Source organism: Pogona vitticeps, chromosome 1 (genome assembly GCF_051106095.1).
Source record: "Pogona vitticeps strain Pit_001003342236 chromosome 1, PviZW2.1, whole genome shotgun sequence".
In the NCBI taxonomy this organism is placed as follows: Eukaryota; Metazoa; Chordata; class Lepidosauria; order Squamata; family Agamidae; genus Pogona; species Pogona vitticeps.
This window is the reverse complement of record NC_135783.1, coordinates 349,615,406-349,629,221: the sequence shown is the minus strand read 5'-3', so window position 1 is coordinate 349,629,221 and position 13,816 is coordinate 349,615,406. Positions and strand designations below refer to the sequence as shown.

The 13,816-nt window shown below is 40.1% G+C and overlaps 1 protein-coding gene across 1 annotated transcript in view; it reads left to right on the top strand.

Annotated features, from left to right (window-relative positions):
- ARID4A (AT-rich interaction domain 4A) overlaps nt 1–13,816 on the top strand; it is an 81,401-nt gene that overhangs the window by 26,110 nt on the left and 41,475 nt on the right. Inside the window, exon 12 of the mRNA XM_072986835.2 lies at nt 13,180–13,252. Within this exon, the coding sequence (XP_072842936.2) occupies nt 13,180–13,252 (73 nt within the window). The remainder of the gene's footprint in view (nt 1–13,179; nt 13,253–13,816) is intronic.

The following is a 13,816-nucleotide window of genomic DNA, read 5'->3' as shown; positions in this document are numbered from 1 at the left end:
GGTACACACAGTTTGACTGCTTCCATTGGCTTCTGCAAAGGGAAAACCTGTAGTAACCAGGAATGTACAAACATAAGACATCTTAGCATTACTGTTCAAACCAAAGTGTCTGGCTTATTGTAGCACTCGGAGGATTTCCTCCTGTGTTACTGCAATAATGCAGTCTCTCCTGAGTTGCAGCCACTTGCCTTTTACAAAGGGTATGGAGACTGATCTTTTCAAACAGTCCTTAAAAAAACTATTTATTGAATTACAGCATTGAGATAATTACAGTGGTTTTGTTAATTTGTTAATTTGTTTATAATGATGCTTTTCCTCACCTTTATTATTTTTAATGAACATGCAAAATAAAACTGCAATAAATAAACATGTGTCACATAACAGATCAGTATTAGTCATGCAATATTCTGAATGCATGGATTACAGACCATAGAAGTCTGCAGGAATTCCCTCAGCTAAACTTCTGGTGGATTTAGCCAGTGGGGGAAAAGAAAGAAAACCGGAGGTGTTATAATGACACATTTCCCTTCAACAGCATTGGAGTTAGGGGCTTCTGATGCTCATGTTGTTCAAAATCCAAGTATAACTCTTATGCCCCCCAAAATGTAGCTATACAGCATGCATGCGCGTGTGCACGCACCTCTCCCCTGACCCGTGTCAACTTCTTGGAATGCCCAAGCACCATATCTGGCTGCCCTGTGGAGGCACCATGCCAGGAGAGGGAGCCAGCCGGACCACCCCCATCCAAGCGGGGAATGCTGCATTGCCAACAAGAGGGGCTCAATAAATCTGAGGCCCACCTTTCTCAAGTCACTTCCTGGAGATGGGTATCAGCATAGTACCCTGTTTCCCCCCAAATAAGACCTAACCTGAAAATAAGCCGTGGTAGGATTTTTCAGGATGCTCGTAATATAGGCTCTACCCCAGAAATAAGCCCCAGTTAAGTGAAACCCCACCCTCCACCTTTGTGCAGCAACCAGAAGATGACATTACTATAAAATAAAACATCCCCGGAAAATAAGCCCTGATGCGTTTTTTGGAGCAAACATTAATATAGTATAAGACCCTGTCTTATTTTCAGGAAAACACTATATTTATTGAATATTTATTTATTTAGTGAATTGTATGTATGTGTGTGTGTTTGGTCATACATGAATGTTTGTTTGTTTGAATTGCATGCTGCTTATTTCCATGCAATTCAAGGGAGTAGTGTACTTTCTCTCAGACATGATGAAGATGAAGGAAGGGACTAGGCATTATGGGAACTGCAAGGCATTATGGCTCTGGTAATTTCTTGAGAAACACCCTGTATGGAGTATAATAGGCAGAGTGACTATCAGGCCCATAATGCCTTGCAGCTCCCATAGAGCTCAGACCTGCCCAGCTACTTACTTCATCTTCATTATCTACATCATAAGCCATTGTTTCTAACTGAACATGATTAATTTGTGTTTTGTTTTATTAACGCCTGCAGAAGTTTGGCTGGGGGAATTCCTGCAGACCTCTAAGAGGATTGGCTAGAAATCCCATGGCTAGAATGTGTACTTTACCTTTTGATCCTGGCTTATGGGGCGGCGGCAGTAAGCCACATCTGGATTTAGACATAACGCTGTGGCTTACTCCTAGTTACTGTAGCCACCCTGACTTGTAGGAGGAACCAGGTAGAGGAACCCCTGTGTTGGCTTCTTCCCAGTAAGCTAGACAGCAGTTTTGGCATACAGCTTTGTGTGAATCTGATTATTGAAAGGGAAGAGTGCAGAAAAGCTCCAGTTCGCATACCCAATTTGGTTTTAGGGGCATTATATTTCTAGTGAATAGCATGTTCTGCCGATGGAAAACTAGGGAACAGAAGGGGAAAGTCTTATCAAGCAATTTTGGGAGGAATGTTGCCTTCCCAGCAGCATTAAAAAGCAGCTAATGATACAAGATGAATCTGTACGTCTCAGCGAGAGGAGAAAACAAAGGTTTCATCCTTCATCAGAAGGAATAGCACTTACCATTTTCATGGAAATTCTGAATCAACCATAGATGCACAACTACAGTAGATGTATACAAGAGGTATGATATCGCTGTTGAGTTGCATTCACTCATATTTAAGATTCATGAATAAAGAGTCAGGTGAAAAATATGTGCAGAGATATCTGTTCTTAATTTTATTTTACCCTAACATACAACAGCTATGCTAGATGTCTACCGCGTCTTTTCAAAGCACTGTATACTTGAAATAGGCCTTTAATTTACCTTTTAATCTCACATAGCTTTAATACGTTCGTCCAAGCTCTTTGACATCACTAACATTTCTGAAAGCCACATACAGATTAAATTCATATGAAACAAAATATTTACATATAGTTTGTTTTAGATTTCAGTTGTAATCAGATTCTTTAACCATTTTTTCTCCTGCAGGGGTATCTTTGTGTTTTACCGTTGTTTATTTTTGCTAACTGGTGGGTAACAAGTTTCATAGTTGGTTTGAACTTGGTCTTTGAATGGGCTGTATGAATTCCCCATTTGAATGATATTGCTGTACCTTGAAATGTATGCAACAGGCTGCAAAAGTAATGGCCATACTTGCTAAATGCAAAAATCAGATGCATGATACCTTTCAACATGTTAGGCTTTGTAGGATATATACAGGACCATTAGGGGGTCCTGGTCATCTCTCAATATATATAGAATATCCTATTATACTTTTAAATTGGATAGTGACACATAATTTAGCCTTCTTAGCAACCAGTTAAAAATTGTAACATAGCACCCAGAATTAGTTGAAGAGACTTCAGTCTGCAGTGTCACACCAACTTTTCCCCCCTGAAAGGTATAGTTGGAGACAGTTGGAGATGGTTCATTTGTGTGTGCTTTTCTACATGTTGCCACTACTGATGAAGGCTTCCATTCATCTATATGTATTAAATCTGAGTTTGAAAAGGTTAAATTAAATTCCTCTGTGAAATTTCTTAAGTCATGCATTATTTCCTCCAGGTGCCATGTAGAAAACTGGCCATTTAAGACTGGGCTAATCTTATGGTGTAAATCTTTGGGGAAATTGAATTTGGAACTGTTTATTCCCAAAGTGCTTCAAGAGGAAAGCAGACATTCCTGGTTGGATGATTGTTATATGCTTCCTCTGGAAGGTGTTCGGAAACTTCAGTGGGTCCAGAACATGGCAGCTAGATTGCTAATGGGGATTGGTCATAGGGATCACGTAACTACCACCACCCCAATTGCAGCAGCTCCACTGGCTGTTGATCTGTTTCCGGGCACAATTCAAAGTGCTGGTTCTAACCTTTTGTTGTTTAGTTGTGTCTGACTCTTCGTGACCCCTTGGACCAGAGCACGTCGGGCCCTCCTGTCTTCCACTGCCTCCCGGAGTTGGGTCAAATTCATGTTGGTCGCTTCAATGACACTGTCCAATCATCTCGTCTTCTGTCGTCCCCTTCTCCTCTTGCCTTCACACTTTCCCAACATCAGGGGCTTTTCCAGGGAGTCTTCTCTTCTCATGAGATGGCCAAAGTATTGGAGCCTCAGCTTCAGGATCTGTCTTTCCAGGGACCACTCAGGGTTGATTTCCTTCAGAACGGATAGGTTTGTTCTCCTTGCAGTCCAGGGGACTCTCAAGACTCTCCTCCAGCACCACAATTCAGAAGCATCAATTCTTCGATGGTCAGCTTTCTTTATGGTCCAGCTCTCACTTCCATACATCACTACAGGAAAAACCATAGCTTTGACCATGCAGACTTTTGTTGGTAAGGTGATATCTCTGCTTTTTAAGATGCTGTCAAGGTTTGTCATTGCTTTCCTCCCAAGAAGCAGTCATCTTTTAATTTCGTGGCTGCTGTCACCATCTGCAGTGATCATGGAGCTTAAGCCCTAAATGGCTTGGGTCCAAGCTGTCTCTAGAACCATGTCTCCCTTGCTTGGGTGTTAAGATCATTAGGAGAGGTCCCACCACCTTCACAGGTGTGTTTGGTAGGGAATGCAGGAGAGGGCCTTTTCTGTTGCTGCTCCCAGACTTTGGAACTCTTTCCCACAGGAGGAGAGGTTGGTGCGGTCTTTGCTTCTTCCACAAGCATACTAAAACCTTTCTCTCCAGGCAAGTTTACCTTTATTGAATGGCTGCCTGAGTGGGGTTTTTTAATGAATTGTTGTACCTTACTCTTTTGAATGTTTTGTTGTTTTAATTTCATTTACCTTTTTTACTGTGATATTTATTTTATCCTTTTTAGTTTTTGTATACTTACTATTTAAATATTGTCTTTTAACAATATAAGCCACATTGGTCTTTTCTAAAAAGAAGGCAAGGCAGAAATGTTTTAGATACGAAACTAAATTCACAGACTCGTTTTCTTGAGATTCAGATCTCACATAAACAGTCCAAACTTTACTTCCAGGTATCTCTTATTCTGTTTTATAACATGGTGTGTTTTATCTATACGGGACCTACACTTATTGACCTGTAAACAGATATTTACATTATCCCCATCAACCTGAAACCAAAGAAAGTTGAGCAACTGATTTTCCCCAGTGCCCTTAGACGTCAAGAAATTGAACTTCAGGTTATATTGAAATAACATGTGTTCTTTTAAACCTTTTCTTTCTGTCTATACAGTGAAGACTATAATTTTTCACTACAAATTAAAAAAATCCTGTCCCACCAAAACCATACTGTTATTCTTATGCCATAGCTTAGAGTGCATGTATTCATCTTTGTCCTATAGTTCATAAAATCCTTTTGTCAATTTTTTGTTATTTGATGTTTTTCACAGACATAAAAAAATTGATTCAAGGAAAAAAATCATGTTGGAAGTATTTTTCTTTCCCTGCCTTTTGCTAATTTTGTGAAATGTGCTAAGGGTAGTAGTTGACTGATGAATAAAGGAGATATTTTAAATGAGTAAAAATCATTAGTCTGAACACTATTAGCGTCAGAATTTATCAATAAATAGAGAGACTGTGAGAACAGAAAGTTGATAAATGGGGAGAAAAGTCATATGAAGGATAATGCATTTTGAGACTTTTCCTTGCAGTATCCAGTGCATAATATAAGCTCTTAATTTTTAGTGTAGATTGGCCCTCCCAGAAAGTGAGAAGTAATATTATTTTTACCTTACAGTTTTGAGTCGTGTCCAAATTCTGCAGGAGATCCCTGATGTTAGATTAACAGTGGCTGAAATCCTGTGGCTTAGCATGGTAAATTAGCTCCTTTATTGAGCTCCCCTTTATTCAAATGAGCCTACTCTAGTTATGACTTCCTTTAGCACCCTATGTTGCAACCAGAGTAGACCCAATTGATTAAATAGAGATGAATTAGTTGACTCATCTTATCCTCACTGATTCAGTGGGCCTACTTTAATGTCGCTTACTACACTAAGCAATAGTATTTCAGCCTGTCTTCAGCCTGTCTTTCTGGTGGGGAAAAAACATGGGATTGATGACTTCATGGGGAAAAGAACGCTGCAGTTGGAATATCCTGGAAATTATCAGGATACAGTAATGGGCATCTTTTGCCACTCTGAGCTTGTTTCTCAGGATGCCAGAAATGAAAAAAAAGTATTTTCTCTGTTACTACATCCCATTTCAGAGGAGGAACCAATGCAAGTGAGGGTAATACAAAAGTGTTGTGCATATTTGTTTTACAGCAGCTATGACTCTCAGCGTACCACTCGCCATGCATGCTTCATCTTATATTGAACACCCTTTGGCTTTCCTTTCTCCTCTCTTAGTCCTGTGTAGCATCCAGTGAAGTTAACATCAGGGGTCAACCCCATCAGAGAGTGGTTAAAGACAGTGAACAATTTTTTTTGCCCATTTTGGATCTATAGGTTTTGGTGTGCCCTAACAGACAGCTTAGCAAGGTCCTGCTTGGCCCTGGCCCTTCGTTATGTCCTAAGGCAGGAATATTGCCTTACGTTGTTTTTTTTTTTAAACCTTATCTGTAAGGACTCAAGGGCTTTTATGAAATACTCAAAAATTAACCTTGAAAACTTAAGAGATTTTATTTCGCACCTTAGAACATGTTTCTTCTGGCGACATGCTTATATTTTAAATGGATCGATTGGGGGTGATCTCCTGACGTTGGGTGTCCTTTTTAGGCTCCCGTAGGATTTAAAGAGTGTGAAAAGCTCCCAGTTCCAAACGGTGTGCCTCTGACACAGGAGAGCAGACCCAATTACAAATATATATATAAGCAGTCCAATTTGGAGGGGTGGATTTATACCCTTTCACTCATAGGGCTTCCTTAGAGACCCCATTAATCTCCTTGGTTTGTTTCCTCGCGGGACTGTAAAAGCACATGGCAACTGAGCAGGGTTTTGTTTCCCCTTCAGCTGCATCTCCTCAGTGGGTGGGTCTTGCATTTAATAAAACTGCCTTGGATTTAATTTGATTTTTTTCCTCCAATTTAGCAAATATTTAAGTCACTCCTGGGTTGTTGCATCCCAATCATGAGATCCAAAGAAGTCCTCGGCTCTTCCTGAGGCGAGTTGTGTGCTCCTAGTGTGCAAGACTTTCCTTCAGTCTTGCATTGTTTCGCCAAAAAAAGAGAAAAGGGTGTGCTTTTGGGGGGGGGGAATTTGTATGTCTGATTTAAAGCCTAACCCCAAGATCTTTTTAAGGGGGGGGGGGGAGAAGGTAAACACTGCTCATCCGGTGCACTTTTTGAGATTGCGCACCACAATGTGGAATCGGGGAGAGCCACTTGGACGGGTTGAAGCCCCGGGTTGTTTCCCTTTTACTTCCCTCTTGTCAGGCTGTGGTCTTGTAAGGCTGAAAACAGAATGTCTGTTCATGCTTAGAGGCTGCCTATGGGGTTGTCATGGTGACCCTGTGTTGGTTTCCAGTGAGCATGCTCAGGAAAAGAGGGGAAGATTTAGCAGGGGCTTGGCAGGCTGCCCGGGGAGGCTTACCAGATGCTTTTGGAAATGGGCTGTCTCTTTCTTTTCCTTTCATGTAATGTCTGAATTTTTTTTAAATGTGAATTTTTTTTATTTAATATGGAAGAGAATGCAAGCGATGCTGCATAATCGTGGATTTTTGGTGCAGCAAAAGGGACGGAAGGCAAATATTTGCAACTTAGGTTGGACGTCCACTGAGCCGATTAGGCTGAAAAGCAAATAGAACCTCTCTCTTTTTTTTTTTTACACTTGAGAGAAATGCAGCACCTGGGTAAGGACTCCTCGTGCGTTCTCCTCCTCCCTTCTGTGGCCTTTCGTCAGTGGTGGGTGTGGGGCTTCCTGCAAGCGGGTGGGCTTTGGATTTCCTAAGTTCAGGGTCCTTATTTTTCCCCCTCCTTCGCCGCGTAATCCCCCCTTTTTTTCTTTGCAGGAGGAAAGGAAAGGGGGGAGGAAGACACTTCGGATCTATTTATAGGTTTTTGGTGTGCCCTAAAAGAATGGCTTTTTAACAAAATGGAGTCACTTTCCATGCAAACATGCTAAATCCTGAGCAAAGCGTAAGAGCTGGATCATTTGTGGAATGTGGAATTTCTCCCCTCCTCTCTCTCTCCCCCCCTCCCCCTCCCTCATGTTGTTATACACGGTGAATAGGCCACATTTTTGCTGGGTGTGAACTGTTGCAAGCCCTGCTTAGCATTTGTAATATCCCCTTGTTGCAGGTAAGTGAATATGGAGGCGTCTCGCTTTTGACTTGGGGGGGCAAGAAATACCGTTTTGTTCTTTACAGCTGATTTTTTCCCTCCCCTTCCAGAGAGCTTCTTTCTACCTTTCAAACAAAAGAGGGGGGGGGAGGTGAGGTGAGCTTTGTTTAAAAAAAAAAAAAAGGAAGAAGCATTCCTGGAGATTTTCTTTTTCCCCTCCAGACCTGATTTAAAGAATCATAAAGTATTGATGAGGATGTGAAGGTTTAAAGTACATTGAAAAAGAAATGCTCTATGAACATCTGAAAAATCTATTGTTTCACATGGCTGTGGAGGTTGTTCAGTAAAAGAGGAGATCTAAAGATGAATGTAGGTGGTGGAGCACGGGAGACTTGTGTTTTATGGTGTCAGCAGAAAATACTCATACTGAATCATTAAGCTTGAATTAATGAGGTTTATTCTTCAACATAAGGCATTCAGTCTTCAGTCTCTCCCCCCCCGCCTCCTCCCTTGTTTCATCTAAAAGGAATATTCAGATTTTTTTAATGTCTGATTTGATTTTCCTCTGGTGGCTTGCAATTAAATAGTAAATAAATGCATTTTCTTACGGTTTCTCTGCTTTCCAAATTGGAACATTTTCTGGGCTTTTGTTGGTATAATAATAGGGTGGAGTTCTTTTTCAAAGCAGGCTATAAAATCTTCTGACCCTGCCTTTGTGCTGAGATTTTGCCCCTTGAATGTCTTTATTGCAGTTATGGGCTGTACGGTATACCTCAGGAAGGGTGGGCCATCCTCTAGCATCCTGGGACCAAGGTAAATGGCATATGGGGCTCAATCCACTAAGTACTGCTTCAGTTATTCCAGGAGTTGACTGTAGGCTTTAAATGCATGTCCTGTTAGAATGCATGGAGCTTGTGCAGCAGTACCTGATCAGATGCTCTTATGGTGCCTCTTTTCCTGTAAGTACCTTTTTAATATATCTGCGCAGACACGTGAACCCAGGACTTCCACACTGAAGCTTAACCCATTTTTCAATATGTTTTAATGTCCTCCCACAGAAATATATATTTAACATGCATATATATATATATCTGACATGATTGATGTCATGTTCCTGATACATTCCATGTGAGGTTCCTGATCTGTTCCGTGTGAGGTTTCTCAGTCAGTTGTCATAATAATTGAATTATTCCAGTTGTGACATAGGACTTTGTTTACACAGAAAAGATCCTCTGGGCACCTTTAGCAGATTTCTGTTGCGTCCCTTGTATAAGGTGACTTGCAAAAACTGGCTGCGGGAAAGCAAAGGTGGCTTTCCACTACCTTTCAGGCACTCTTATTTGTGTTTTTACCCCAATGTGTGCAGCAGTCCATCGAGGTACTATTGTCCAAAAGATCATGTTTTTATTTTTATTTTATTTTTTTAATTTTTTGCTATCACCCTGTAATAGTGCATAGCAATCATGAGCTTTAATGGGCTGCTTTTCAGTCACAATTGAAAGCTTTCCTGTTGAGATATTATCAGTTTTGGAAGCTAGTCCAATTATTCTCCTCTTTTCATGAGCTCACATCCTTTACCTGTCCTGTTCCCCGGAGACTGAGCAGCTGATCTTGGGTTCCCTGTCCTTCAAATCGGTCAGATCTGCTTGCAGATCTGAAAAGTAAGGGTAGAATGCCATCCTTTGGACATTGCCCTCTTGCAAAACCTCGTTTTGTTGTCTTGAGGATACTGTGGTGGCTCCAGGGGCTTTTATTGAAAGGAGAGGAAAACATTGCTCTGTTGCGCTACCAGAAGCTGTCATTCTAACCTTTTCCCAGGTTGCTTTGGGTTTCCTCTGTCATTGAACAGAATGGTTGATTGGAGGTCTCACCTCGTAAAGGGTATGCATTAATTCTGGGATGGCTTTAACAGTTACACAGGCAAAGTACTCCGAGGGTTGGCAAGTAGGATATGATGAAAGCCTGGGATAATGTGTTTTAGGTGACTAAGATCACAGGAATCGTGTGGATGATGGGTAGCATTTCATTCTGTTCCTTCTTAAGGCTACTTGGCCTTGACCCGTTAGTGTAAAATGTGTGTTCAGGGATCATGTGATTTTAAAATGTGCAAAGATGTCATGCTTTGTAATTCTTTGAAATCTTTTAAATATAAAATAAACCCAAGGGGATTCCAGCTCCCTATGACTAAACACATTTTAATGGTCTCCTTGTATGATTGAGAACATCTTTATCTACTGCTGCATAATGACAATATCTGTTTGACTCTTGTGTCTTTGTTGGGCGGTACACAATTGTTAGTGAGTGCTTTCCTGCATTGAACTTGATCGGTTCTCCAGCAATTTCATAGTAACTTGGCCAATTAATGCAGTTAAAGAATATATTCCAAGCCCTCTGGCTTATATAGGAAGTAAAAATGGAATTATAACCTTTACAAGATTTCCTAGCATTTTGTTGCTTACACAGTATGGCAGTATTAGTTGCTGTTACCAATGTTTTGCATGCATGCTGCATACTTCTTTATGTCTTGCCAAATAAGAAAATTGTTCTTTCAAGTTACAAACAAGATTTGAAAGGATGGCAATCATCTATGCATGAGACACTTGGTCTCTTGTTTACCCCCTTCTGAAAAATAGCAAACTATTACATTTTCTATCATTTAAACCACTTGTAGTTCTTAAAAGGAAAACAAACTGAGCATTGTTCCCTAGTTCCTGTTACATTTCTTTGGAATCTTGCTATAATTTGAGCAAATATCACCTATGTATAGAAGCATAAACATCACAGCTTTGCATGAACAAGGTCTACCTTGATGGCTTCAGAGCAGCTGAATGAATGAATGAATACCTTTCGAAGAAAAAACAATTGCACTGTTTTTACCACTCCTGTTTGCACCTATTAAAATATCCTTTTAAAAAAACCTTACAGAACATGCAAAGGAACCAATTGGGAGTAACCAATTCCTTCATTACTACAAGCAGCATCAGAGACTAGCACTGAACTTGGTATCTTTGTTCATGAATCATAGGCACATGCATTCATCAAACAAAGAATAAGTCAAGTTTTATATGTATTTAATTCAAGTCTTAAGATTTTACTTTTTTTTTTGTTGTGAGTTGCTCAGAGACCTGTAGTAGTGTTGTTATTAATAAACAGGCTTAAGGGTGAAAATGGGTGCTTAATGTACCCAGAAAGGATTAGAGGCTGAATCTGAGGCTCTTGTATATATGCGAACCATATTACGTAGCACACCTACATATATTTGTTATCAGTGAAAGTTTCCTTGACATCTTTATTTAGGTATTTATTTATTCAGCATATAGCCTGTATTTTACCAAAACTGGCCCACAGAGAACCTTTTACCTTTCTGTATAGAAGTCTTCATATAGATTACTGTACATCCATCCCTCTTGCGTGAAACAGGTCAAACTACTAGAGTGCACATATTTAGAAGTTTACATGCACTGACTTTTGCTGGCTGCAAACAAAACCCTGGATGCCTCCATGTTATAATCATAGGATTGCTTTAGCCCAGCATTTGCCCTTTAAAATTCTGCTGTACCTGCCAGACTTTAACATTAAATTTATCAAGTGCTGAATGAGTATCACTGTTGGTTCTGTGAAATGTTAATACGAAAAGCTGAATTCATAAAGAAACAAGAAATCACAAGATATCAGGAAGTCATAGGACGCTGCTGAAGTATGTCTGTGAGGTAATAGCCACTGCAACACGGAACAAATAATTGCATTTAGTCTCCCCAAATAAGTCAGTCTTTCCCTCCCTTAACCCTCCCCACAGGTGTTTTAAATGGCATTATGCATGAGACGTAGTTTTTAAAACCAAATTTAACAAAACTTTAAAACCCAGTTTTAAAAATAACTTTTTAATATAGATTTTGCTGTATTTTAAAATAATTTTAATTTTTCTTGTTATGTATACTACTATGTGAGCACTGTGAGTAACAAATGTCATAGGTATTATTAATAAAAAATATGAAAAGACTTATCCTAATATCATCCCCACAAAACTCCAAGACCTGTGGTTAAAAAAAAACCCCAACAAAACAAGAAAGAGTGGAGGAAAATCTTGTTTTTCAGCGCAAGATATAAAAGTGCTAATCACATTTCAGCAAAGTACTATAATAAGTGTTAAATACTAGTTTTTGCAAAATATTTGTTCGTTGAGAAAGTGGTTCTCCCAGACCTGATATATCTGTTTAGTATGTAAGACCACCATTTGCAGGATGTACAGAGGGGAAAATAACAGTGCAAAGGAATATAATTTTCCATTCAAAAATATTATGTTCTTCTGCACATATGGAATCTCAGGGGGTTGATCTTCCCCTTGGGTATATAAACATGAAGATAATTTTTAAGGAAATGTTTAGGAGGTAGACATGGTAGTCATACCAAAAACAAGCCTTATGGCAGGTTGAAACCTAATATTTTTTTTTGCAGGAATGGAGACAGGGCATAAGCTTTTATGGACTGCAGCCCATTTCATCCACTGTATCTGCAGAAGTGGCCTGCAGTTGGCAGAAACTTATGGCAAATGCAATGCATTAGTTTTTGAAGGGCATCAAGGCTCTTTTTGTTGAAAGTCTTCCTTTCTGCTCCTCAGCAGTGGTTCCCAACCTTGGGTAACCCGAATGTTCTTGGACTGCAGCTCCCAGAAACCCCAGCCACAGCACGGTTGGTGGTGAAGGCTTCTGGGAATTGCAGTCCTAGAACACCTGGGCTACCCAAGGTTGGTAACTACTACTGCTCCACAGTGTTCCAGGATCGCCATACATCATTCAGCTGAATGGTAAAGCGTGGGAAGGAGTGAAAAGAACCTGAAAATGGGATTAGGGTGTTTGGTAGTTGGAGGCCTTGCTTGCAGTATCCTACAGGAGAACATATCTGGGTGGCTGAACAGAGGCACTCTTGCTGGGGGGGGGGAGGGATCATCACATGCTACAACATTTTGTTGCAGTTTATTCGCGAAGGCTTTCACGGCCGGGATCTAATAGTTGTGGGTTTTTCGGACTCTTTGGCCGTGTTCTGCTGTCCTCTGAAGATGCTGGCCACAGAGACTGGCGAAACGTTAGGAAGAACACGGCCAAAGAGCCCGAAAAACCCACAACAACCATTTTGTTGCAGATTTCACTAGTTTGGTAAAAACATAAATACTGTTTATAACTCCCACATCTTTTCAATGGAAAACTGAACAGAGGTCAACAGGTCTAAGGTAGAACATGTATTTATAACCACTGTCCACCCATGAAGGATATCTTCTTACTTGCTGGGCATTGGTGTCTTGTACCTAAGAATGGGCCTTGTTCTCCCTGCAAAAGGAAGGCTGACTCTGGTGTATCCAGGAGCTGCCGGTGTCCAACATGCTGAAATAACTCTCAGGATGTTTTTGCCTGTCACTCTCTCTCAAATGTCAATTTTTATTGTATTATATTTTATCTTGGTGTAAGGAGTCTGAAATCCGTTGAAATCTGCGCCCCTCGTGGAAATGTTTATGACACTGCAATTGAAGAAAATAATGTATCTTCAACAAGATTTAATATTTTATATCTGTGGTCTTTTGTTTTTGACAGCCTGAGGAGGAGCTTGATCCTGAAGAGAGGGATTGTTTCCTTCAGCAGCTTTACAAGTTTATGGAAGACAGAGGTAAAAATGATTAGCCTGTCTAGGAATAAACATAACTGGAGCTCATGTGAGCAGTGTGGCATTGTATTTTATTAATCCACGGCTAAAAACCTGTTGCTTCGCATAGTAAGTCACAACTGGAGTTAAGCCCATTGGATCAGTGGGGATTGATTGATTAATTGATTTAATTTCTTAAATATTTGTATCACTCTGCATGGGTAACAATCAATAGGATTTAGTGAGTCAGCTCCTCCATAAGGAGGATTCAGTGGGTGAGTTAAGTAGCAGGATTTCAATCACATTCCTGCGCGCTTTTACCTGGAATTGCGTTCCATCACACTCATTGGTATTTACTTATGAGTAGATGTAGATAGAATTGGACTGCTCTGTATGCATGCATCACCTTCCCATAAAAGCCATGAAATATAAGCTGTGTTAACAATGTAGAATCCAAGCAGTGTTTATGGGGGAGGCACGTAATACTTACATTTGTTTAATACTTTGATTAAGTCACTAAATTTTAATAGAACATGGTTATATCTCCTCCTCAAATACATCCAGGATATTACAAGAAACATACAGAAT